Source organism: Anomalospiza imberbis, chromosome 7, assembly GCF_031753505.1.
Source record: "Anomalospiza imberbis isolate Cuckoo-Finch-1a 21T00152 chromosome 7, ASM3175350v1, whole genome shotgun sequence".
Taxonomy (NCBI): domain Eukaryota; kingdom Metazoa; phylum Chordata; class Aves; order Passeriformes; family Viduidae; genus Anomalospiza; species Anomalospiza imberbis.
Window position 1 is genome coordinate 19755263 of NC_089687.1, and position 26153 is coordinate 19781415.

Consider the following 26153-nt stretch of genomic DNA (forward strand, 5'->3'; position numbering starts at 1 on the left):
CAGAGATACTTCAGAGATTGAGAGCTATGGAAGCTTATATTCTATTTCTTTTACATTCTGTAGCTAAGTAAAAGTGAAGGAACTTTTTCATATTCTAGACTTTTAGAAAATGAAAATCTTAGAAAGTGAAAATTTTAAGGAATAGAGTGACCATAAAAAGGAAGATTGCTCTTGAGAAAGCTATTATTACTACTTATCTTTGGATGCATTCTGTGCATGTTTATCAGAAATGGTCTCTTTTACCATCTTGGGTTGTGGCACTGGGATCCCCTTAAGATCAGAAAAGTCAGATCTGCTTGTGGCTGCCTTTTGGGACATACAGGCAATTATTGTTTTACTGGCACAAAGTGGATTACTTGGCTATCTTATAGAGTGTCTCGCAACAGCAAATCACCTGATTAGCATATATATAGCACGTTGCTGCTTCAAGGTCGTCCCTTCCAGTGTGACTCTATCAATTGTCTTGTTTAACAATGACCAAGAAGTTTTCAGTTCTCCAGGATCTCAGCTGGGTTTGGTAATGCAGCCTCAAAGAGATAAGGGTGCTGTTTTGGAACTTTCTTCAAGAGGTTGGTGAAACAGATGCTTTATCAACAGGCTGAGAGCCTCCAAGTAGCCAACTCTAGCTTAGTCTCTGAGTTTCATGAAACCGTGTTATAATGCCTGTGTGTTCAGGATTGTTGAGTTGGTACAAATGGTGTGTTGTAGGGTCTCTGTCAACTCCATGCAGCTTTTCTGCGACTGAAGTCCTTTGGGCTGCCAAGGAGGGACTGAAGAGAAGTCTGAGCTGTAGTGGCTGTTAGCTTAGTGTGAGGGTTTGGATAAATCCATAGTCACATATGATGGATGTGACTCTTCAGAACAAAACCTCCACCATGTTCATCCACATACAAAGTACAGGAATTCATACTGGCATTCACAAGGACCACTGAATTAGAATTTACCATGCATTTGTAAATAACTGATTTCCTCTGTCCTCCTTCATGCCTCCCCCAGACATAAAGCTCAAGATAATGTACCGCTTCTTAGGATTCCACAGTAACACTGAGTAGTTTACATAGAGCGTCATGTTAGGCCTTATCCTTGGAAAGCAAAAGACATTGCAGTTAAGTTTCTCATGTCATACAGTCAGCTCTCAAACCTGCCTGACTTGATTCCTTTTAAGAATGTCTCTAATTAGGACTACATCAGCCTCTAAATTACTTGCTGAGATGTATTCTAAATGGTTGACAGCCAAGTGCTAGTTGTATTACTACCTTTAGAGCTACGACCTGTCTAGACGCATTGTTACTTTATACATACCTTGTTTCAGAGTCATCAGTAAGATGTTGAAACATATCAATATACGTAACTATAAATATTTAGAAGCCTGAACTATTGCTATGTTAGTTTCTGAACAAACTTAAATGATGGTTTAACCCCAAATGTTTGCTGATAGGACCAGTCTGATTTGAAGAACACAGCAGTACTGTGAAGGCTGAACTCACAATATATGACTGCTATATATCTTACCTTGCTTGAAATTTGGCTTATTTATTGTATCACTTGTCTATTGCTTTATAATTTGCCATGGTATATTTTCAATTTAAGAAGAGTTGTGTTTTAGAGCTATCTGAAACAGTCTTGTTTAGATTTGGGCTAGCTAGTGTTGATTTTCAGTTCCTTTACTTTGATCCCACCAAATTGTAAAGCTGCTTTTATGCCTTTCATGGACATATGCCCAGGATTCTAAGTTCACTATGTGAGGGTGGACTGTTATTTGTCTGGTATATATCTGATCTATATGGAGCTGTCAATGGATCTGTTGGCAATGGAGCAAATGTGATTTTGGGAGTATATTTAGGGAGCACATTCCTAAAGAAGTATTGTTTCATTGATCTTTCTTAATGACCATATAGGTTGATTCAGATTTCAGGCCATACTTCCTTATCACTTGTAGAGTTTCAAGGATTTTATATTTTTTAAATATCCTGGAATAGTATCTGACAGCTGCAGGTGATTTTAAATAATAGTATCTCAGGTGCCTTTCTCTGTAGAGGGTCCTGGTACTAAGCTTTGAAAACAATGAATTTTCTTTGCATTTAATTAATAGAATGGCTACTACAATAATAAGGACTAAGTGAACTCCTGCCTTCTTCAGGATGCACCTCTTTGTTTCTGCACAGTGCCTGCACTGAAAATAGTTCCAGCATGAAACACATAAATACTTTCCAAGAAAACTGCAAATTACTTACATATACACCTTGTCTGTTGGAAGCCTGGCCAAAGCTTAAATTGATACCTATTATTAAAATTCACACATCTTACTCAAATCCTGAAGAAATGAAGATTGTTTTTGCATTTGTCTAACACTGTGTAGTTGCTTAGAACTTTGTCATATGAAGTATTTGGGTCAAAATACTACATGCTATATGTTTGACCTGTTTAAATTCTCTTGGGAAAATTTTCTTAACCTGAAAATGTTTTTGTTAACTGTATTTTGAAAACTTGATTTTTGTTCTTTAAAGTAGGTGTACTGTCCACGTACTTCAAGGTCTCAGAAGTCCATTCCTTTTCATTCTTACTCAAATTTTCTTTAAAAGGGCCTTATAATTGAAACTGCCAAATCTACTGTTTCTGATTGATAATGGGTACCTGTATACTAAGGAAAATCATTGTAGTTTTGTCTACTGTACGGGATGTTTATGTCTCAGGACTAACAGAGAATACTAGAAATGCTCTGCAGAGCAGCTTTGTCTGCTTTTTCTTTGAACTGGTGTGCTTCTTCGCTTAATGTAGCACTGAGCACCAAGTGAGATTCTATGAGTCATTGCCTCTCTTCCTGCTGTTCTGCAAGGATTGGAATAACTTCTTAGTGTCCAATCTCTGATTTCTAGCCTCCTAACCTGGCCAGTCAGCTTTGTCATGAAAGCTTAAAGCCTGAAAAGATGTCCTTTAAACTTGGGTTTTTTTCCTTGAGAAGCCATTCTGCTGTGTTTCACCGTCCTCTGCTATTCACTCTGTTGCCTCTGTTTCAGAAATTTTCTGGTTAGAAGAGTTAGACTGACATCTTTTCCGTTGGCTTTGCCCCTAATAGCAGAAATGCAAGTACTCAGTTTTGTCTATGAACTCTGTAGCTTGCAGTTTTCATAAAGAGCAGAAGTGTGCTCATTCCTTGGGTCTCGAAGTCAGTACCACATTGATTCACTTTTGGAAGCCTGTTTTGCAGGTGAAAGAAATTTAGCTAATGAAATGTAATTATTAGGGTGTGTGGGGGAAACATGCTAGACTTAATTTGAATAGGAACAGTAGTTTTATTTCTCTGCATTTCTTCAGAGTTACCATTGTATTTGATATTGTTAGGGACTGTGAATTTACATAAAGCAACCCTACACTATATCAAAGCCCTTTTTCATCCAGATAATTTTCTAATCCTGATTATGAAAGTTTTATTTTGTTCTGAATTAAGATTTGATTTGATATTTGAACTGCAACAGCAGGAAAAAGCATTTTAACACATAGGAAATGATGTAATGAGTTTGTAACAGCTCAGAAACAATTGTAGCACTCAAAAAGTACTGTGTCTTGAATCTATTTTGTAGATTCAGAGTATGTAAGAGTAGTATGTGTTAGTTTTACAGTGGAGACAGAACATATACTTTTTAAAAAACTTCTATTGAATTCATATTTATAAAACTTCATTTGGATACTTTATGAAACATTACCTGATGTCATGAGGTATACAGTATGAATATGTATTCATATTGTTCATATATGTACATATGAAATGTATATTATGTTTTAAATAATAACTCAGTTTAGGTATGACTTACTGAATTGAAGAATCAAGTAGAGCTTTACTTTGTTTGCTTAAGAGTTGATTTTCAGCAGTTTCTATTTGGATTCTGTCGCTTGGGTTCCAGATCCTCATCCCTAAAATCTTCTGTCAGAGTCAGGTACTCATAGTGCTGTAGTACTATTAAGAATGTGAAATCGGGATGCTTTCTTTTGGCAGTCTTATGATCTGGTTTAAAAACAAATGACTTTTAAACACTGGGAGGCAGGGGACAAAATAGTGAGAGAAAAGTGAGGGTAAAAATAGTCCATCTGTGTGTATGTGAACTTATGTCAAGTTTCTGGAATGCAGCTGCAACTTGAGACACAGTGGGATGTAGTGGATGAAGGACTGATCAAATGCTGTAAAGGTGTGGTCTGGCTGGTACTGAAGGCATTTATCAGCTGCTGTGATAACTGTGGAGTTTAAAAACCTGCCTTTGAAGTGATGGAATTGCCTCCCCAGTGAGCATTGTATCTGCTTCTTGTGCTGGTTGGTCAGGATGCATTTTCCTGCGTGTCTTTGTTTGAGATTTTGGTTTATTTTGTTCTCTGTGTTTTGCTGTCTGTCAGGTTAACAAGGAAAGGAATGATGGCAAAATGATTTGGGGATTTCAGTGTGATTTCCAAGGAGACTGCTCTGTGAGTTTTGGTGGATTTAAACTGGCCCAGTAAGATTTTTTATATATTCTTATAAATAAATAACTTCTGCTGGCTTAGCTTCTGAGCTGGTTGAACATAGGATCAGTCAAGTGCTAGGGCTAATAAAAATAAGAGGGCTAGAAAAAATAAGACACAATTGTGGCAGGACTGATCTAGTTTGACTAGACTGTGAAGCTGTAGCCTAAAGGAGTTATTTTACCTGAAGCCACTTATAAAATGCATTTTTGAAATTCACAGTAGAATTATTAAAAATGGAAGTAGTAGGAAAGAATGGAATAAATCTGGAAAGTTTGATGTTGGAGTTTTTCAGAAGATATTAATGCTGCTTATGTTTATAACAAATGGTATTGCTTACTCATGTAGATGTCAGCAGTGGTCTGCATTTCACAAATAAGATATTAATGCAGTGTAAGAAACGTCAGAATTTTATTTGAAGTCATATGGAGAAGACTCTTTGTTAAACCTAAGTTTGTATTTAATTGCAAGTTTACTGTTTATTCTCTCCTTTTGCTAAAATTAGCTTTATTTTTTTTGTGAAAAAGTGATTTCAAAGGTAGGAAAATACATAGAAAATCCAAACCAGAATATAGTTTTGAATCAGAGAAAAGAATATGGAATAAGGTTTATGGGTTTTGTCTTCCTGTGGACCTGTATTTTAATACTTTCTTGCTAGACCTTCAGATACATAGGGCTCGAATATTTCTGTCTATTGAATTGACATTCTAACTGATATACTCATTCTTAAACATCATTCTGGTATAGTAGTAAAGATATTTGAAGACTGTATAGTGCAAGAAATATGAACTGCTAAAAGATTGGATAAGAACTATAGTCTTGTTTGAAGAAGTATTTTGCAATATTGAAATCAAGTTAAAAGGCTTAGATCAAGGTGATCTGTCAGTTACCTTGCAAGTCTTCCTCTTGGTCATTATTTTTGAGCTTCTTCAGAGCAAATACATGTCTTATCTAGATTATATCCACCTTTCATTGCCCCCATTAGACATTTCTACCTGCTGCAAGTGATGGATTTCAGGGGCTTGATGGTACCAGGAGAGATCTGTGCAGTGCTCTTTTTTGTTGCCTACTAAGGCCTGTTTTGATAGTCTCAGAAGCATTTTGAAACACACATTTATGTAGATGTACAATTCTTTAGATGATGCTGTGGTAAGGAAGTTCTTTCAGAAGTATATAAGGAACTGATTATGGAATAGCTTTGGCTGCTGTTTGTCCAGTGACCATGTAACCCATTGAGGAGATTGTCCAGGTGTCCCTTTTGGCCTGTATAAGAAATCCCAGCTTGTTTCTTCCTGTGCATAGCTTGGGGTCAGTCTCTTCTATAGTTAAAACAGCTGTTGTCCTAACTCTGAATACCTTCCAAGTCATTGTCTGGCACTTTCGTCAATATTTATAGAGAAATTAATATAACACTCTGCAATAGAACTTTGGGTAATTCTGGACTGTACTACTTTAACACTGTAGCCTTTGAACCATAAATACAGAGTAAGGCACCTTTTGTAAAATTACATTGGTGTTCCTACTTTAAGGTTTAGGGCCTGATATCTAGAAATTGTTTCCTGTTAGAACCTGCTGTGGTTAATGCATGTGACAGCGAAAGAACTTTTCCTTACAGGGAATTAAATCTGGGTCCTTTATCGGTCTTCTAGGATCTGTGTTAATGTAGCAATAATAGCACACCTTATAATTCAATAATACTTTCTTGAGACTCTCAAGAGACAACATATTCATAACTTTCATTTTCAGGATATGTAAAATGTGGGATTGTTAATCCATGACCCTGAGATTGGTACAGTTGGTTAGAGCACGGTGTTAGTAATGCCAAGGTCGTGGGTTCGGTTCCCGTAGGCACCATTCACTTCAGAGTTGCACTCAGTGATCCTTCTGGGCCCCTTCTAACACTGACTCTGTTGGGATGGGTTCAGAACTGGCATGTTGACAGACTTCATGGGGAGCAGAGCTTATTTTCTGTGGAAGGAAGCCTTGTGCTTAGCAGAAACTGGGATTCAAAATTACTTTACCTGTGTGTTTTATTACAGTGCTTTCCTTAGCTTGTGATCAAAACCAGTGAAAAACATCTTTTGACAGAATGTAAAATGTATGGGGGGGTGCTGGGTTGTGAGAGATTTGAGTGCACTGTGTAGTAGATCCTTCCTTTTGTGTCTTTTAGATCTTTAGTTACTTTTGATCCCTTCTTATAAGGACAGTGGTGAAAGGAAAACCAATTACTTTAAAAGTATGAAATACCATATTTTAGCATAGATGAAGCCACATTTATGATTTATAGCAGTTCAGGTTTCTTTATGTGGAAAAGATAAATTTTGGATGACTAAAGAGAAAAAGTGAATGACTTTTACAAGCCCCTTTGAATTCCCTGCAGTTGCAAATTGTGCTGTTTATCCATACTCAAACAATTAACATGGAATGACTTTCTGTAACTTCTGTGAATGTAATATGGAAAGCAAAAGTGAACACTATTTATTTGGACATTAATTAACAGAAAGTTGTCAGTCCTCACTGAGCTCTTTCTGTTCCAAGGATATATTGGGAGTATATACAAATAGCAAGTCAACTGGCTAGTACTGTCCTTCCATACCTTTTCTTAATAAAAAGTCTCATTTCTAAAGTGCAAAAGCAAAGGAGAAGCTCTTAATCTTTAAACTTGTGAATTTGCTAGCCATTTTTGTGAATTGCCATTTTAACTGTTGGACTGGTATTGTCTTTTTTTTTCCTTTTCCTTTTTTTCTTGATTTACCTACTTTCTTTTTGCCTTTCTTCTATTTCTTTCTTCTCTTGAAGATGATTCTTCAATGGTCCTCAGAGAAGAAAGGCTTGAGTTTTAGAAAGTAACAGGCTGCTTCTGGAAACCATGGCATAATTTTGGAAAACAGTTTTCATAGTCAAACAAAGCTGTATTTTTTTCTCAATTTTTTGTGTTGAAAAATTATTAGTAAAATCTAGTGAATCTTTTCAGTGAAAGTTTATTCTTGCATGACGTATTTTTAGACTATTCTTTGTTTAGTGTGGTTTTTGATGTGGGTAAACAACTCTTTGATGTTGGTATATGTCCTTTCTAAAAATAGCTTGGAAGTTGAAAAGTATTCAGTGTCTCTTGAGTCAGGCTCATGTTAAGTGAGTAGGAAATCATTCTGTCTGCTCTAATGGGGTTTGGCTCAACATCACGTCACTGTGCATTAGCCAAGCCTCAGCTACTACCATGCAGGAATTTTCCAAAGAATAAATGTTTTCTTTTCTTTTTAAATGAAAGATTTTTGTAAGGATTTTGTAAATTGTAGTTGCTGGACATTTGAAATACACACCGATCCTGCAAAGTCTTACGGCTTTTTAAGTTGTTTTTATTGTCAGAAGACCTTTTTAAAAGTCATTGTCTGAACGGGGACTTGAAAAATCAGTCAAACCTCTAATTACATCACAGAAAGGAGAAGAACGTCAGTGTTCTTCTAATTGTTTAATGCAAGATACTTCTGATATGTATGGGAAGAAGCTGAGATGTTAGATATGTGAACTTTGAGCAGCAGAAAAAAAATTGGCAGCTTTATAATTCTCTGGCCTCAGAATCAGAATGGGCTTGAACAGAGTAGTTGGAATTTCAGAATACCATTTCCATACCACCTTTAATGTAAAGGCATCTACTCTCTGAAAAATAGAAAAAGGAATGCTTTTCTTAGTATATGTTAACACTGCTGAGCTGTGCTTGGCTAACATTTTTCTCATCTGTTTTATAGGTTTTGTAAAAGACACCGGATTAAATCAAATTCAAATGTTCCATGTGTTCCGAAAGACTTGTTGATGATGTCAGAATTAGTTCTTCCACAGTTCATCTTTAGTCTGATTCAGCATTTAAGAGAGGGATATAATGAGCCTGGTATGTTTTGAATTTGCATGTATCTAGCATATTTTACCATGCTGTTAGCTCTTGCTTTGCAGTCTATGAAGACACAGTATGTGAATGCTATCCATAGTTTATGTCATTGTATTTTGTACCTCTCTTCCTAACAAAATTACAGCCTAACTAGGTTTGATTTTGTTACCTGCTGGCATGCTTAAATATGTTTTAAGGGTTAGCTAGCATTGTGCTGAGCTCTTCCAGAAAATGAAATGAGGTATAGTTTGAAATTGGTATGTCTGAATTTTAGAGCATTATGAATATATAAATTATTTTCATTTGCAGTGGTTGTAACTGTTCTGCTTGTGACAGTTTTGGCTGAATTATATTGCATCTATACCAAAAGTTATTCTTATGTGGTTTTCAGCTGTTGATCTGCCATCAGAGAAGGACCTTCATAAAATCCTGCAGGTTTTGGAGCCTCATGTTTCCTTCCTAGAAGACTTGACCAAAATGGGAGGCGCAATGAGATCAGTTCTTACCCAGGTTTTAACTAGCCAACAGTTCTACAAAGATCTTAGCTCTGGTATGTTTTTGTTATTTCTAATTATTAGATTTTCATACTATGAAGAATTAAGGGCATAAGTTTTGTTTATAACACCAGTTTCTGCATGTTTCTGACATCTCAAAACACAAAAAAAGGTGTATTTTTAAGGCTATTACGTTGATAGGAGGGTGAGGTTCAGGAGTGACTAGAAACATTTGTTATTAAGACCTGTAACAGCAAACATCTGATCTGTGTCCCAAATAAATGTATAAATAAACATCTTTTCAAAAAAGTTTTTATAAGAAATACATTCTAGCTTAGTACTTCCAAATTAGTCAGAACAAGGTTACTTGAAGTGGAATATGTCTTATTCATTTTGGGATCTGCTCTCACTGAGGTTAGACCTGAAGAGAATGGCAAAAGGCCATTGTCTGTCCTGCATTTCTGTGCAAAGCCTTTTTCATCTTTTTTTCTTAAACTTTACCCACTCCACCCCTTCATTATTTATTCAATCCTATACCAAATCACAATAAATCTGAAAATGTTGGCCAGTCACAACTAACCCCAAACCCCTAGAGTAAATTAACTCCATGTTATCTTCTTGTGATTAAGAGTCCTTTGCATAGGTATGGAGCAAATGGTAATTACTGTAGTTTTAAGTTGCTATAACTGGCTTGGGCAGCAGCCAGTTAAAGAACAGGCAACCCCCAAATCTTTATTTGGAAGGAGGAATACCTAGTAAAGCTGCCTCAGGGGCAGTTCTCTTTATTCTTTCCTTCCTTTTTCTCTCCTGTTATTGTATTCAAATGAGAGTAATTTAATTACTTCTCTTTCCTATATGTGATGGACTTTCTGATACAGAAATACAGAAAGGGAATGGAAAGCAAGACATGCTTATCTGGACTCTTGAAATGGAGAATATGTGTTATTAAATTAAAACATTGTGGGCCATTTTTTAGATTGCTTGCATAGAGTGTGAAGCATATGAACCAAGGAGCTGCTTTTGTGCTTTAATACTGTTTTATGTCTTTATTCAAGGTGTTGGAGAGAATGCATCTGCAAAGAAAAGTCATGAAAAGTACCTCATTGCTTTGAAAGGCTCTGGGTTGGCATTTCCTGAGGATAAAATTGCATGTAATGTGCAGGAACAGGGAGCTGGCACTAGCACATTATCTGTTCAAGGTTTGGAAAAATATTTTAAGAGAAGACTTGATTATTGATGGGTATTATATAAATTGCTTTGGGTTTATTTTTAAGAAAAGCTAATCTTAATGAAACTTAGAGAATTACCTGTTATTTATTGCACTACCAAATTACAGGACTCCTACTTCTATCAACAAAGCTAAGCATGCTAACTTCTTGTTGTTAATATGCTAAGCACCATTTCCCAGTCATAATATTAGTGGAATTTGAGTAGGCAAGATGTAATTGCTCATAGTGGAATTTTTCGACTGCAACAAAGTGATTATCAATCCACAGCACTTCTTCTTATAAAGGTTCTGTGGATTTTATTTTTTTGATCACTGAAGTCCATCAGAGTTTTTTATTCAATTTCAGAAAGCATGTTTGTTAACACAGCTCACTGAAGTTCTCCAATGGCATGTATTTGCAAATTCCTGGTTTTGTATTGCTTGGAAATCTTACTCCAACTTCAGTCCACTGCTGTGTATCTTTTAAAGAAAATTAATGTAGTGTTCAATTTCATACTGGCTTAAATTTCTTAAAATACTGTATTTTTAATATAAGACTTTTGAAAAGAATCTGTGAACTTTTATTTCAAAAGGTTTGGCAGGTGGGACGGCAACATCAGGACAAGGGGATTCCTCAGATGAGGTGAGACTTTTTAAAGACTGTAATGAACTGCAACAGAATATTGAAGGGAGAGAATGCTTGCAGCCAAATCCCACAAAATCCCACAAATCTTACGTCTTATATCTGCTGCACATTATCCCAATTTTAGTAATTAGGACTAGTGGAGGTATAAAAGAATAGATCTCATGCCTTTGATTTACTAATCCCAAGTTTTGCTAATTTAATTTATGTATGTAATGGAGAAGAAACCTGTGTAGGTATTCCAGAAATCACTATCAAGTAAATTTGGCTTCATTAAAACAAACTTAGAGCAGGTATTGCTATGAGTGGTGTTAGCAGTTTTTGGCGCTTGAGAATCCAGCTGAACTGGTGATAGCAGCAGTGTGAATTTCTCTGTAGATAAATTCCCATGTGTAGACTTGACCTTACTTACCAAACATATGGAGTGGGAGTAAAAAAGAGAGAATCTCATTTCAGGTTGAGCTTTAATAAATAAGTGGAAGAAAGTTAAATTCTGGTAGAGCAACTTTATTAATTTTCTCAACTATTTAAAACCTAATTTCAACTAGTAAGCCTTAGCAGACATTTTGGTAGGGTAACATAACAGATTTTAAATAATGTAAAGAGATATCCCATATAAAAATATTAATCCCTCAGTGTGGCAAAAGCATTAATTGACTGTGTTTTATTTGATTCCTTGGAACATAAAATCTTAAATAGGAGGACAGGTTTAGAGAGGGCCTTTTTTCTCCTTTTGCAGAAAGGAAAACATGAGAAATAACAGCCATCCTTCAGATTAATTTTTTACTTAGAACCATCTGCTATTGTAGAAGTAAACCTAAATGCTGAACTGTAGAAAACTTTCCAAGCTGTTTAGTTCCCTGCTGAAGTACTGCTCTGATTTGTTGTCTATGTAAATTTTGTAATCTAGTGTTCCATCTGTGAAACAATGCTACCATTAGATCTTGGTAAGAAAGAACATTTTTAACCTTTCTACATTCATTTTGAATACTGGAGGAAGAAAATCCTGTTAAAAATGTACTCTTGTCACATTTCTTAATTATAACATAGTTTTACTCTGCTCTAAGAGAGTATAATCAGATACTAAAAACAAACTAAATGCCCTGTGTAATTCACATGGGAGTACAGAGGAGAGGAGTGTTATTTTTCTCTTTCAGCTTTCCACCTTCACAGTCTATTTTGACTTTTGGATGAAAGGAGTGAACTTCCTTTTCAGTAATTTGTATTTGTAAAGCACCTCGTGGTTAAGAAAAAGATTATAAAATAAATAATTACCTTTCTTTACTGATGGTTTTTTTAGGGTAGGAGACTTGAGTTGCAGAGTCCTGCAGTTCTTAGTAATATGCCAGCAAGGCAGATATTTTCTTGAGAATACATGGCCCCTCTGACTGGGGACCGGGCAGTTGCAGCATCCTGAGAACTTACTGACTCATTCCTGATGGAAGTGCCAAAGGTACCCTGTGTTCACAAAGACCACAGGATGCCTAAGTGTTCAAATGTGTGTCCATCTTAAAATGAATTTTCAGATGGAGGAAATGAAAGGGTAGACAAAATCAGACCTTTCATTGCCACCATACTTGTGGTCAGTCTTTAGATATAAAGTGTGAACAATCTTCTTCCTCCTCAAGGAAGGATAGTAACTTCTTGAGGTTCAGGTTCTTTATCATTCCAGAGAAGTTTCGAAGTAAAATATGGCATTTGCTTAGAAGATAAGGATATTGAGTACTTATTTTTAACAGTGGATATCTGCATTAATTATATCTCATTTTATTAGTTCCAGTAAGAATCTTTATTTCTGGTTTCATTAGGGCTACCAGTGTTGGCAAAGATCCATGCAACATTTAATATACTCCTGTAATGTCACATGCTTTTTTAAGATGCAGTGTTACATTTTGTGAAGTGGTGGTGGAAATGTTTTTAACTTGTATTACATTTTGGAACCTTTGCTGTTTAGTTTGTGGAGTACCTTGAAAGCTTTGGATGACAAGTGCCTGAGTAAAATGTTTCTGTTAGTCTGTAGGGAAGAAGCAGTTAGAATCGGCCTCTTAAAGGTGCCAAAAATACTTAATTCCTACATCAAAAGTTTATAATGATTAGAAAGTATGTAGGTAATTATATATGCTGCCAACTTTGATATACAATATGTTGGCTGATATTTTTTCTCTGAAGCAAAACCTGGCAAACCCTACAAGTGGATAAGGTAAATTCTTAGCTGTGCAAAGGTTAGAAATTTTGTAGTGTTAAATTTTTGTAGCAACCAGTTTTAGAAATCAAAGCAACTAACCTTACAAAATAAATGAAATAAATGTGGATGATAACGCTGCCTGTACGGGGAAAAAGAATTTTAAAAGTTATGTTTTTCTCTAAAGAGTTACACACAATGCATGATTCCTGTAAGGAGTAAACTTGTTTTTCTTGTAAGAATATATTGAAGGCTTCTGTGTTTTCATTTGGTAGTTAAACCAGAATTTTGAGAGCACACCATCTCTTGGCGGTAAGGTTCTAAGTATATGATTGTCAATTTTTAAAACTCTTCCTCTACCCCAGGAGGACCAGGATGGTAGCCAAGGTGTGGGAAAGCGCAAGCGAGTGAAACTAAGCAGCACCACCAAAGGTATTTATAAAGTACTGATTTCAGTTTATCATGTTTGCTTTATGTCTGTCTTAAAAATATCCAGGGATATTCAGTTCACTTCCCAAGCACTGTAGTGCTGCATGTGACAGGTATTAAACATAGCAAAGTCTAAAAATGAGTAGCAAGTGAAAATGTGGTAATTGGCAGGTTAGATTTCCCTTGAGTGAGTACCACTGTCTGGGACTCTGCTTCACCATTTTGTCATCTCTGTGTTGTAAGCTGTGTTGTAACTGAATGAATGTGATTCATTCAGTTTTCACAGTGTGCCTATCAAGGCTGCAATATAGCTTTACAAAACAGGTGTTTGATGTATTTGTTCTTAACAATTTTTTTTTTATTGTGCCACTGTACAGTATGATTGTGTTTGCAGCCAGGCAAGAATGGTTTTCTCTGGCCCTGGTTGGTCTTTTTGTAATAATGTTTAAGATAAAGTACTTGAATTAAGTCTCTCTTGAAACCACTCCATTATTTTTCTAGCTTGAAATTAGTCCCTTTTGCAGTTTCTAGTCCAACACGAGTAACATTCACATTGAGGTCAGTGCAAGTTTTAATTCAAGAATAACCATAGATTAGGCAAGGTAGTTCTATCTTGTGCTTGACATGTTTCTGTGCTAAAAAGTATTTAATAATATTTAAATACTATTGTTAAATAAAGAAGATTTTTTGGTTGTGGTTTTTTTTCATGAGTGTGAGGATACTGACATAGGAAGTGCAAAGAATTGCAAGCCTTGAGAAAAGAATATTTGAGTAGTGGAATTTTAGTAAAAGTTGGAGTAAAGTTTCTGGAAGGTCTCTGGAATGAAGGTTTGGAGCCTGAGTTTTAAATGCAGAGGTTCATGAATCAATGAAATAGTATGATGTGAGGAGTATGGGAAAGTAAGATTGATTGATTGTTTCTAGTGTTTCCAGATTGAAGGAAAAATGTTGAGGAAGCTGAAAAAGCAGAGAGCTAAATATTCTGGCAACAGTGTTGTTTAGAGGTGATCGTAAAAATTGTGTGAGAAAGATTGTGGTAGAGATGTGGAAGAGGCAGTAGTTTTGGAGAAATGCAGGAAACATAGAGGCATCCAAGGAAAGTTCTCTTAAACTTGGATTTAAGAGGCTGTTAGCTCGTGTAGAAGATGTTAAGAGTCAGGTAACACAAGAAAAAAATGCTGCTGTTCTGATACATAATAACTAATTAGGGGAAGAGGCAGGGAGGAAGCCCAGATTTAGAAGCTTCCATTTCAGGATAAGTGATACTTGAATTCAACATTTCATTTTCCCCCAGGATTGTAGTCTTCCCCCTCTGAGGCATCCCAACATGGCCTATGATCATGATGTTGATAGCTCCTAATATCTGCCCCAGAGGAGGGAATCTGCCAATGGGGGAAGGGTAAGTATCTGTTTTTATTAAATATCAAATAGTTTTCTGAAGTTTTCAGTATTCATATTTTATGTCCAATAGGGTATAAAATAAGAGTATGAAAAGAAAATTTTGGAAAACTGAGTATTGAATAAAAACAGATTTACCTTTTCCATATAAGCAGACTCCCTGTCTCATCCTAGCTCTGCAGTAGTACTGTCTTCATTCATGGTTATATAACTGGGAGTATATTGGAATGCTAAGTCTTATATTCAGAGAGATATTTAAAACACTCTGTGAGGTATTTTGTGGCAAAGAAAGAAAAAAATATACTTTAAAGAAAGTACAGTTTTTAAGCTGGCATTCTCTCATACAGGTATGGGACTGAGTGCTGAGAATTTTTTTTTTTTTACTCTGTTTTAAAACCTCATCCCACATCCATCTGAGATACCAGATTTTTTTTAAACCCAGAGGCACTGGTTTTTTGGTTTTTTTTTTGAGAAATTTAAAATCTGGTGATGCTTTTCAGAAGAGTGGGAACATTAGTCTCAGTGTTCTTGACAAATTTTCCAGGCTTGGTAAGAGCATTCTGCCTACTCAAATTATATAGCAGGTGTAAGCAGATATGTATTGTTGTGTCCCTGCCTGAAACTGCTGCATGAAGTATTGGATATGCACTGTTCAGCTATGCCGTGTGTCAGAGAAAGCTGCACACTCAGTGACAGATAGTGTTGTGTCGTCTCCATGTGTGGTGTGCTCCCTAAGAAGCATTTAGCATGTACCTAAACTTGTGTTCTCTGTTCTGTGGACAGAGGACTTCAGCCTTGCATAGTTACCAAGCTTTCATGGACAGTCAAATCACACATGCAATTTCATAACAAGAGGAAGAGAACATAAATGAGTATCGTATGTTTGTTGCTGTAGGTGATGTGTAATACCTTACAAAATAGTTAAATATTAATTAATATCACAAAATATTATAATATTTTGATATATTTTATTATTCTGTGAAGGTAGTGTTTTATATCAATGCTTGTCAAATATATTGAATAAAACTTTTTTTTTTTTTTTGTGACTTGCTTGAGTCTTGAGGAGAACCCTAAAATTTCAGTCTGGGAAAACTGGTTACTTGCCACTAACTCTGGCAAGGAGGGGAATGAGGAGAATTCTGACGTTTGATAATGGTGGAAATTTGAGGTAATTCTGCTTACGAAGTGCACAAATGTCTGTCTTGTTTAGAATAGGCACAAAGCTATCCAATGCAGTCTCTAAAGCTGCCACACTTCAGTGAAGATTTGAGTCTTCAAGGCCAAATGATTTTCAGTGTAAATGTTTTTGGATGTGTGCAGATGGGAGCACTTCCTGCACTCCTGTTGGAATATGTGATTTTCTGTGGAGTTATATATCCTCAGGTGTAGTTGATTTCTAGGTATGGAGAAATAGTAATATTACTACTTTCTTCTTTAGTCCTCCTATGTTATGGGAGAGAACACAACCTGTTGTAGTTGTAAAGCATAAATAATCAACCTATTGAAAAATGGTGATGAAGAGTCTTTATATTTTATTTTTTTTAAAAACAGAGTTAATATGATTTATGATCTATCAAGTGATCATTTCATGAACAGTTTTTTCTAGCAAAGGTCAGTTTGCAGCTTTGCAGTCAGGAAACTGATCTGCTTGGAAACACAGCTGACAAAATGGAAAGATCCTGGACTTGATTCCTATGTAGGTCCCCCACAGGGATCTACTATCAGTATGAGTAAAGGGGCAGAGTGAATGGACAGGAAAGGGGAAAGATGAGACTGTTTCTCCTGCTACCATCAAGAGCTAGTGCCTCCTACTATCTGGTTATGGTAATTTTTGTATTAAAAAACCTCAGCAAACAACTTAGTGGTTGGCCAATCAGTGCATGTATTGCTTGAAAGTAAGAATAAAGGGTAGATTATTGCTTCTATTTCTTTTGTTTAGACCTTGGTCAAGTGTTGTTTAGGTAATAGAATTCATCACTTAATCAGGAATTGTATTTTGTTGTTTTGGTATTTTAACTTTGGTTAGGTAGTAGTCTGCAGTGTTTCCCTTGGTTAAGTAGCTGTGTAAATACTGTGCAGTTTGCTGTCATGCATTATAATCAGTGCAGCTATTACGGTAAGGTGATGTGATTCAATGCAATCAATGAAGATTGTACTCTGTGGTAGAATTGTACTGAAAACTTTCACTGGCTTCTCTGGGAGGTTCTTTTTATAGTTACAGGCTCTGACACTCTGCAGTATTTGTGATCTTCATTTTCCCAGTGTTTAAAAAGAAATTATTTACAGAATGCGCTAGGATTTTTAAAAAATTTTTGTTCCTGAATTTTTATATGTACAACCACACTGTTATTGTTCTTAGTTTTAACACTTACTGCATTACACATGCCCTGCTTTGACTTTTTATGCAGATCAGTCTATCATGGATGTTTTGAAGCATAAATGTTTTCTAGAAGAATTATTATTTTGGACAATAAAATACGAGTTTCCACAGAAGATGGTGACTTTCTTACTCAACATGCTACCAGATCAAGATTATAAGGTACTTGGCCTTACTTCATTCAAACCTAAGTATCTTTTTATATTCACATACTTTGTTTGTATTATTCCTTGCATGACACCATGTATGCTTATGTTTGAATAATAAGCAGTAAAATAATGCAGATCTTTTACCTTGTTTTGAGTATTTTATAAGAAATTCCTGTGTTTAGTATTTGGAAAGCAACATGGACAAAACAAGATGGATAAATCTGGAGCAGCAGTATTAATTTTGATTTCATAGTTTATTTTCCTTTTTGTCTGTTTGCATCTGTTGGATTTTGTTTCATTTTATTTTATTTTGTAGATTGTTTTTTATCACTTAAAACATGTGGATCATCACTGTATGATTCTGTAGCGTGGTATGACTAGGGAATAATTGCAGTGATTTCATTCCTGTTTCAGTTATTGTAGTAGGCAGTGGTTTTTCTATATAGGCCATTACAGTGTGAGTGTTCTTGCTGTAGCTATGTCCTAGGTGGTTTTGGCAGCCTTCCAGGTGCTTCCTTACAGAGTTTTGCAGTTGTTCCTGTGAAGTATCTCCTGGCCCAGAGTTGTGGAGACTGGATGTCATCTTCCTGTTTTAAATCTTGGTGTGCAGCCAGGTTTGGTTGTTTGCTTCACATGTTCCCAAGACCTAGTATACATAGCAATCAGGCTTAACATTTTGCTCTGATCATGTCATACCCTTGAGCCATGCAAATATTTTGGACGTTCTCCATGCCTGCTGGGAGGAAAAAATCAAGAAATTTTGAAGTCCAGGCATGCAGATTTCTTCCAAAATGTCTGTTTATAATGGGACAATCCTGTATTTGTACCCCCTTAAAACCTTGCTGCATCAAAACAAAGGACATGAAGATAACTTGCAAGGAAGAAAAAGACAAGATATGGGCCTTGAGCACTACTGTGTCCATCTCAAGATACCATTTTGATTTGGGATACCAGCATAGCTTCGTCTTGGTCTTAGATTCAGCTAATACATGAGGAGACATTAGGACTTCTTAACTGATGATCCATTGCTATGAAGCTTGAGTTCTTCTTGATAATTCAACACACACATGGACATCCAGTTCTCCTGGTCCATTGCCAGCTAAATTCCTGCCTGTAAAAACACCCAGCTGCTAGCAGCATGCGGAAGAATCTGGTAAGTGTTCCTGTGTTTCTCTTACAACTGTACCATGTAATAACATCAACTTGTAATGATTGTGGGATCTTTCTTCCTTTAACAATGAGCCATAGTCTTGAGTGACTTTCTTTATTCGCTATCTTTCTTCACTCAGAATGGAGATCGTGGTGTAATTGGTCTCTCTAACGATTGCCACCTTTAACTGGAAATAGTCTATTTTCTACCCACCAATACTGCATGCTCAGATTGAAACGTTTTTATAAACTTTTTTGGTTGGTTGGTTTTTTGTTACCAATTTCGTACTGTTTTTCATTAAACAGTTAATTCCTATGTTAAAGCTTTAGTAGAAGCATAAACACCAAGTGTTCAAATTTTTTTAGAATCTGTGTTTAATTGTTGTAATTGTCCAAATGGCATTTTTAAGTAGTAAGGAATCTCAGAGCAGGAAATACATCACATAGCAGTATTAGGGAGGCAGTAAACAATTTTTTGCGAGATACCTTTGCTTTGTTGCAAAACTGTCAGTGCTGCATGAATTTTGAACATGTTTATGAGGCCTATGGTTAATTTACAAGGAGTGGCTGTGCCTTTTACATGGAAAAGAGAGAACATAGCATTTAGGGATGAGTTAGAAAAATGTTTTATCTTGTTTTTCATTTAGCTTTTTTGAAAGAAAAGCTTGTTTGCTGATTAATCATACCGCATTCTCAAGCAACAGGAATACCTCTAGGGATTTAAAACGTTCCAAATGGTCTCGCAGCTTTCTGCTTCTTTCTCTCATCTACACTGCATGTACTGTTCTAATTTTTTCTCTATCTGCTGTTGCACAATTTATCTGATTCTTTGTGAGGTGATTTAGCTCATTAAATCAGCAGAATTCTGCTAGGTTGGATTCCTGATAAACTGAGGGAGCTAGCTGGACACAGAGCACAGAGCTGGCTATCTGTATATGCTTTGAAATTGTTGAAATCTCTGACCTCCAGCATAAGCATATGAGAATCCATCATTGCCCTGTGTGGCAGTCACTGAAGCACTAGCAATCTCAAGTTACACAGATTTTTATTTTTTTTTATAGGAAAACAAACTTTCCTTTAAGGATTCCCAGTACTGAAAAGAGGTGTTGAAAGGGGTGGGCTAAAACCCTGGGTCAACCAGCTCTTCCCTCTCTCCCCACTTTGGCAAATGAGGGAGATAGCGCAACCAAAAGTGTGGTCTTTGCCTTACAGATTTGTGCTTGAGGCATTCCTTCCATCACTCTCCGACATAAGAAGCTTGGAAGACTTACAAGTGAAGAAAAATTTATTGAAGCTTCCAAGAAATTAAAGGTGTTATGGTGTGGACAAAAGGAAAAACAAACGGCCCAAGAAAGAGACTTTCATGTGACCAAGGAGAAGACAAAGAATGTGTTGCCAGTAAACAGGAAGATGGTGGAAGAGTGTAAATCATCCAAGAGCAGAGCCTTGCTGAAATCTTGCTGAAAAATGCAAAAGCATCTGGTGGACATCATGAATCAACAAACATAATTAACAGAAATGCTGTGCCGTGTCAGGCACCTCCCATAGTGACCCTTGGGGCAGCTATTAGAGCAATAGGACTTTACTAACCCCTGGATATGCTGTTCTACAAATTCTGTAGAACAGTTTTTCTACTGGAACCTTAATTTTAGTGCAGCATTCAGCCGGCAGAAATACTTTGATCTTGGCATTGAGAATATAAACATGGGAGATGTATGTTCTAACTGGAGCATGGGGTTGATGTTAGTCTCCAGAGAGTTCTGGGATTGAAGTTGAGTGGTCACCAAGAGGAAAAGCTAGCTGTAAAAATTAACTTTGTTTTTCCATAGGTACAAATTTAAAACTGCTCAAGATCGTAGAGAGTAAGTCAGTGAAGACAATTAGATGCACAGAAAGCATGTCTGTCTTAGGAACCATTTCTTGCAGAAGGTTGGAAGCTGAGTATTTGGAAATGTGTTATGACAGAAATTGCATTCCGTCTGCATTCTATATTTTTCCTTATTTGTCTACTTTGCTTTGGCCACTGAAAGAAAGGATGTGTGGATGGACTGATTTGGCCTACTATGGCTGGTTTTATGTACTGACTGCAGTTTACTGCAGTCAGCTTCTGAACTTCTGGAATGAGTTTCGTTTCTTCCTCTCAAAATTGGAAAGGGTTTTATTTGTTTGTTTAACTTTCTAGTGAATGTAGGAGTAAAACTTCTGTCTTTCCTTTAGTTAAGTGTTTTCCAGAGTCTCTACCATTATACTGTAGTGAGGGCAAATTTACATTACTTTCAGAAGTTCATTCTTGTAAATGATTGAGGCACAAAAATTTTGATGTATGCCAATATAAACTAAAGAAAAAAAAAAAAATCCAAAATTTGTCCTTAGAGAAGGACCTTGTTTTTGCAGTCAACTTGAATTGAGTGTGCTGTGTAAAACAATTAAAACAGTTTCTTCATCACAGAACCCAAAATTCCTATTTAAACATAATACAGTGTGAAGAAGTAATATATAAATAAAGTATACTTGTTTACTAGCAGCGTTAATATACTAACTTCTTAAAATACCTGCTACGTAATTTCTGTCTGAGGCTTAATGTGAATTAGGGTGTAATTAACATTAGTGTGAATGTCTTGATGATAAGTGCTAATGCCAGTGATGAAAATTGTTTCAAGCCTTTAACTTAAAGGAAATTATGTGATGGGAATATCTATAATACCAGAATGGTATTGTATTAACTTTGCTTTGTATTGAGAATACATTGTGCCAAAACCACTTTAGCTGAGAACAGTTCCCATTGTTGGGTGCTATATGTGGAACATACCTTCAGTTATTGTACAGGTTTCCATCACTGTGGACCAGGTGTAGGAAGGCAGGTTAGGTATTCTTGCAGTGTTTCCTGCAGTGATATCCCCATTCTCACCCTGGTTCAGTTTCTTGCATCAGCAACTTTATCTTTGCGGGTATTTGCTGGGAGAAGCAGTTTCTGTACCTAACAGCACAATTATGTCATCATGGTTTTGGAAGTATTTTTTAGGTGATAATAACATGGTAGTGCCATAATAAAATTATGGAAGCACTGAATCTAAGGCAGATCAAATAAAGTGGTGATCTGTGTACAGTCTGGTGAAAGCATGGCTGCTGAGGGTGATTTTAAAATTTCTAATTCTATGCTTATGAAAGGTTAATACTTCCAGAAGGAATAGGCAAGGGATTTTTAGACTTTGGATTTTTATCACTACACAGCTTGTCTTCTTACTAAGCCAAGCAAGTCCAGATGGTGTTAATTCAGAACCTAAAGTACTGAGAAGTGATTTCAAAGCTAGCAGATATTTTCATGTATGTGCAGTGAAAAGGTTGATTTATAATGCATTTTGAGGCTAATGGAGTGGATCACAGAACTGTACTAGGATTTTTAGATATATGTACAATACTTTTAAATACTGATCTGGTTAAAAAAACCCCATTAACAGTTGTGTGAAGAATAACAAAGCTGCATAATTAATTTAGTTATTGAGGGAAAAGCACTAGAGGTTTATTTAAAAAGTATAGGATGCTGTGACAGTAGAAATGAAAATCAGTATAGAAATGTCTTGCTTGAAAATGAATTAAAACCTTACTTCATGGTTAGATGGCTGCAAGTGATAAGGCAGCTTTATAAGGCACTACTAAACTAATTGTTCATAGTGTATCATTTTAGGATGTCCTGTTGTAGGATGCACAAATTTAGGATAAATTAATTATTAGAACTTTACTACTTTCATGGGCATGCTGAGACATTATATTCCTCGTTTGAACATTTCTGGGTTATCTTTCATGTGGAAAGTATAGAATGAGAAGATTGGATTCTGAGGAAAGGTAATAAAATTAGCAGCCTAAGATACCCCTCCCTGTAAATAGGTCTTTTCATTTGGTCTGTTTCTAGAAAACAGTCATTGCTTTTGGTTTATCGTAGCAACTGGTGTTTCCCAGGGTATGTTGATTGTGCATTCATAAAGGAATATTTTATAATGAAAGACAGCTATAGGTTTTGTATGATGCTTATTAATGTCAACATTTCTTTATAATTTGCAGATTGCTTTTACAAAAACATTTGTTCAGCATTATGCTTTTATTATGAAAACACTGAAGAAAAGCCATGAATCAGACACCATGTCTAACAGAATTGTGCATATCAGCGTTCAGTTGTTCAGCAATGAAGAACTAGCACGCCAAGTAACAGAAGAATGCCAACTGCTGGATATTATGGTCACTGTTCTGTTGTACATGATGGAAAGTTGCCTTATTAAAAGTGAATTGCAAGGTAGGATTAGTTGTTTGTTTGTTTCTTTTTATGAATTGATTGATATATAATTGATTATAGAGTGAATTTAATCTTTCTTTGGTGGTCAAATCCACCTCTCTGATGCCTTTCAAAAAATGTACAGAATCTAGCAATATATGGTAGAGGATGAGTCCCAAAATTCCATGGAAATATAAAGTATCAGAAGTGATACTAATATTTTATTCTTTGGTTTGTATGGGGTTTTTTTTAGGAATGATACATGGTTTAGAATGCAGGTTATTACCTTGCTACTACTTAATTTGTTGTGTGAAGCGCATAAACAACTATTTGAATGAAAAATTATATACACAAATTGAGACCTGTATGAATTTAAAAACTATTTTCAAAGAATTTCACAAGCTATTTGCAGTATTTAAAATTGTTTTAATTTTTAAAACTTGTGATTGCCTTAATAAAATTTGATATAATTAGAGGAGAATAATTTAATAGTTTGTCAATGCAGTAATTTGATCAACCTTTTTTTTGATAAAGTGGCAGTTTGAATTTGAGCTATTGTAGACTGTATAACTTCTTTAGTGAAAACAGCTGTTCTGTTTTCACCCTCCTTGTTTTACCTGTCCTTATATGAAAATGGCACAGTTGAATCTTGCTGACTTCCGTCATTCACACTTTTACATGCCTGAGAGACTGGAGACCTCTCAGCCCTCTTTATCCTAGTTTGAATCTGAAAGTAGCCCTAGACAGGCTGAGTGCTGCTGCTGAATAAGTATCATGAACTTCTGCATGAAATTGTATTTTTTTTTCCCCAAAGTATCTTTGTCTCAGAGTCCAGTCTATGTATAGCCTAAACCAAAATGACTGCAGAAATGGGAAATCCTCACTTATCTGGCTATCAGGAGTGCCCTCATTCAGCAGCACTTCAATATGAAAATCTTTTCTGTTGCCCTACATAGACTGCTTTACAATATTAAAAGGAAAAAGCTGAATATTTAACCATTTTTATATCAGGTGATTTTTGCTAAATCAATGCCATATTGGTGGAATGTAATTTAAAACTATTTCTAAGCATCTTTTGAATGTTACTTTTTGTTCAGTATGGGATGCTGCTAGCATGTTGGTAAGGTTCTGTAATGGGTCAGAATTGCAGCACAGCAGAAAAAGGCTGTGACTATGATTAGTCATTTTCTGAAGAATCTTCCTGGTAATTAATGGATGTAAATTGGAGCTGGTAAGCTAAATAATTGTTAGATAGATTTGTGATATATGTGTGAGAAAAGACTTACCCTTGGAGCAGTTATTCCACTGTTCTATTACTCTTTTCCCAGCACCAGTGATTTCTTCAAGCTACGATACCGTTACAGAATTATAGCATCATTTATGTTGGTTGTAGAGTCCAACAGTAAACCTAGTTCTGCCAAGTCCACCTCTGGGATATGTCTGGTTCTTTTCAGCGTTTTCCCAACATTCCCCCATCACTGCTTTATATGTGAGAGGTTGGGCATACTGTAAATGGACAGAAAAGAAATAATAAAATTTGTTATTGTGGTTTTGCCCCCTCATATTCTCAATGGCCCTCTTTTGCAGTTCTTTGGGCTTGTATCTTGTGTTTAGTTCAAGTTATATTTTATAATGCTGGAAATAGTGAGAAGTCTATGCAGATGAGATAAATTAAGAAGAATTTTGTTTGTGCAGCTACTGTAAACCATAGGTTGTTTAGTATCTGAATGAGACAAAATTTACAAATCCAGCCAATGGATAGATGGAGAAAGCATGTTTGAGAGGAGCAAGGAAAACATGGAGCAGGACTTGTGTGTTCTACAGCATGTTTAATTTGCATTGCTCACATAAACTAATTGTCTTTGGAACAGCTGACAGCTATTTAAAATGTACAGTTCACTAAGGGTATTTGTGGATAAACTGCTTCAATGAAACAGTTGGTCTGTATTGACACCAACTTTGTAAGTGTTACCAACTCAGTTTACCTCTCTCACACCTAGTGTGAAAGGATGAGGGGTAGAAACATAGATGCAGGTAATAAAACTGGCTCCCTCAGGAGATTTATGTCCATATGTTCTTAGAGAATTTTTTCCTCTCTATCAGCACTTTCCTCCTAATGAACTTTATATGGAAAAAGGATTTTATTTATAGCCCCAAGGAAAACATTTTGGTAATGGTTTATACTTTGAAAATCTCTAAGTGACTTTGCATTAACCCTGGCTTGTAGAGCACTCTGAATAAGAGGCAATGTCAGTGTCCATTTGTCTGATCTGTACTGGAATAGATGTAATTGTTGGTCCTTTGCAAAATCCTTTGGCAGATTCATTCAGAGATGTTACCCTGTTCTTGGACAGGCCAAAATGAACCACTGTGCATACAGGTTTACCTCACCATCCAGAGACTGGAGTCTCTTAATAAGTGTCTTTTCTTCTATCCTTCTTTCTGTTGAAATAGAATATTAACTGGCATGGGTGCTGGAAGTTGTTTCTCTTGGATCGTGAATCCAGAACCAATTCTGTTTCCCTTCTGATCTTTCCAGGAGTCCCTCTTATGAAAAGGAAACTAAGAGATCTATTTGACAGATGTAGAGGATGAACTTCTGTGATTCGGGGTGGGAGGGAAAAAAACACCCCTCTCCCCTCCCCGCTTCGATTTCTTATCCTCCTCTTCTAGGAACCTTCTCCTGCCCAGTCTTGGACAGGCTGCATAAACCCTCTCTCTGTCCCAAATTCAGAGTGGCAATGTTTTTGCTCTGCTCTTTTCAGACTCAACATGCCAGTGTAGGTTTCGTTCACCAGATTTCTTCTTGAATGCTGTAAGGTACCTGGCTCACTGGGGTTATATCAAATTCAAAATAGTATTCAGGTGTTTTTAATAGGAACTGTGTTGTTTGGCTTTTTTTTGATAATCAAAAATATTGGAAGAGCCATAGCTGTGATGGTTTTCCTAATATGCTGCTTTCCAGCGGTTATGATACTGTTCAAAGTTTAAGTGACACTTGCTAAGTGGGATCTGTGTAGGTCAGTCCATGATGAAAAAACAGCCTCAGGTACCATGAAAGAACCATTTTAGTTTCCTGCAGTTTTCTCTGTGTGTGTCTGACCCCAGGATTACAGTATGTCGTAATTGATATTTTTGCATTCTTTTGTAACTTTATTAATAAATGAAAGAAATTACTTTGTCTTCATCTTTTGTTTTGTTTTTTTCTTTTTTAAATCTAGATGAAGAGAATAGTTTACATGTTGTGGTGAATTGCGGGGAAGCACTACTGAAGAATAATACTTACTGGCCCCTGGTTAGTGATTTTATAAACATACTTTCACACCAAAGTGTGGCAAAGAAATTTTTGGAAGATCATGGTCTTTTGGTAACATGGATGAATTTTGTATCATTTTTTCAAGGTATGTGACTTTTATAATCAGTACTAATACAAGGATGTTAAGACAGTTAATGTTCACTGTAGCAAAACCCCTGTAGTGCTGTA

At 36.0% G+C, this 26153-nt stretch overlaps 1 protein-coding gene across 5 annotated transcripts in view; it reads left to right on the top strand.

Annotated features, from left to right (window-relative positions):
• The window catches only part of UBR3 (ubiquitin protein ligase E3 component n-recognin 3), an 80504-nt gene that overhangs the window by 4769 nt on the left and 49582 nt on the right, over positions 1-26153 (top strand). For all 5 annotated transcript variants that reach the window (XM_068195810.1, XM_068195811.1, XM_068195812.1 and 2 more), the window contains exons 2-9: positions 8238-8377; positions 8766-8924; positions 9924-10067; positions 10669-10718; positions 13266-13332; positions 17136-17266; positions 22462-22690; positions 25891-26070. In XM_068195810.1, the coding sequence (XP_068051911.1) occupies positions 8238-8377; positions 8766-8924; positions 9924-10067; positions 10669-10718; positions 13266-13332; positions 17136-17266; positions 22462-22690; positions 25891-26070 (1100 nt within the window). The remainder of the gene's footprint in view (positions 1-8237; positions 8378-8765; positions 8925-9923; positions 10068-10668; positions 10719-13265; positions 13333-17135; positions 17267-22461; positions 22691-25890; positions 26071-26153) is intronic.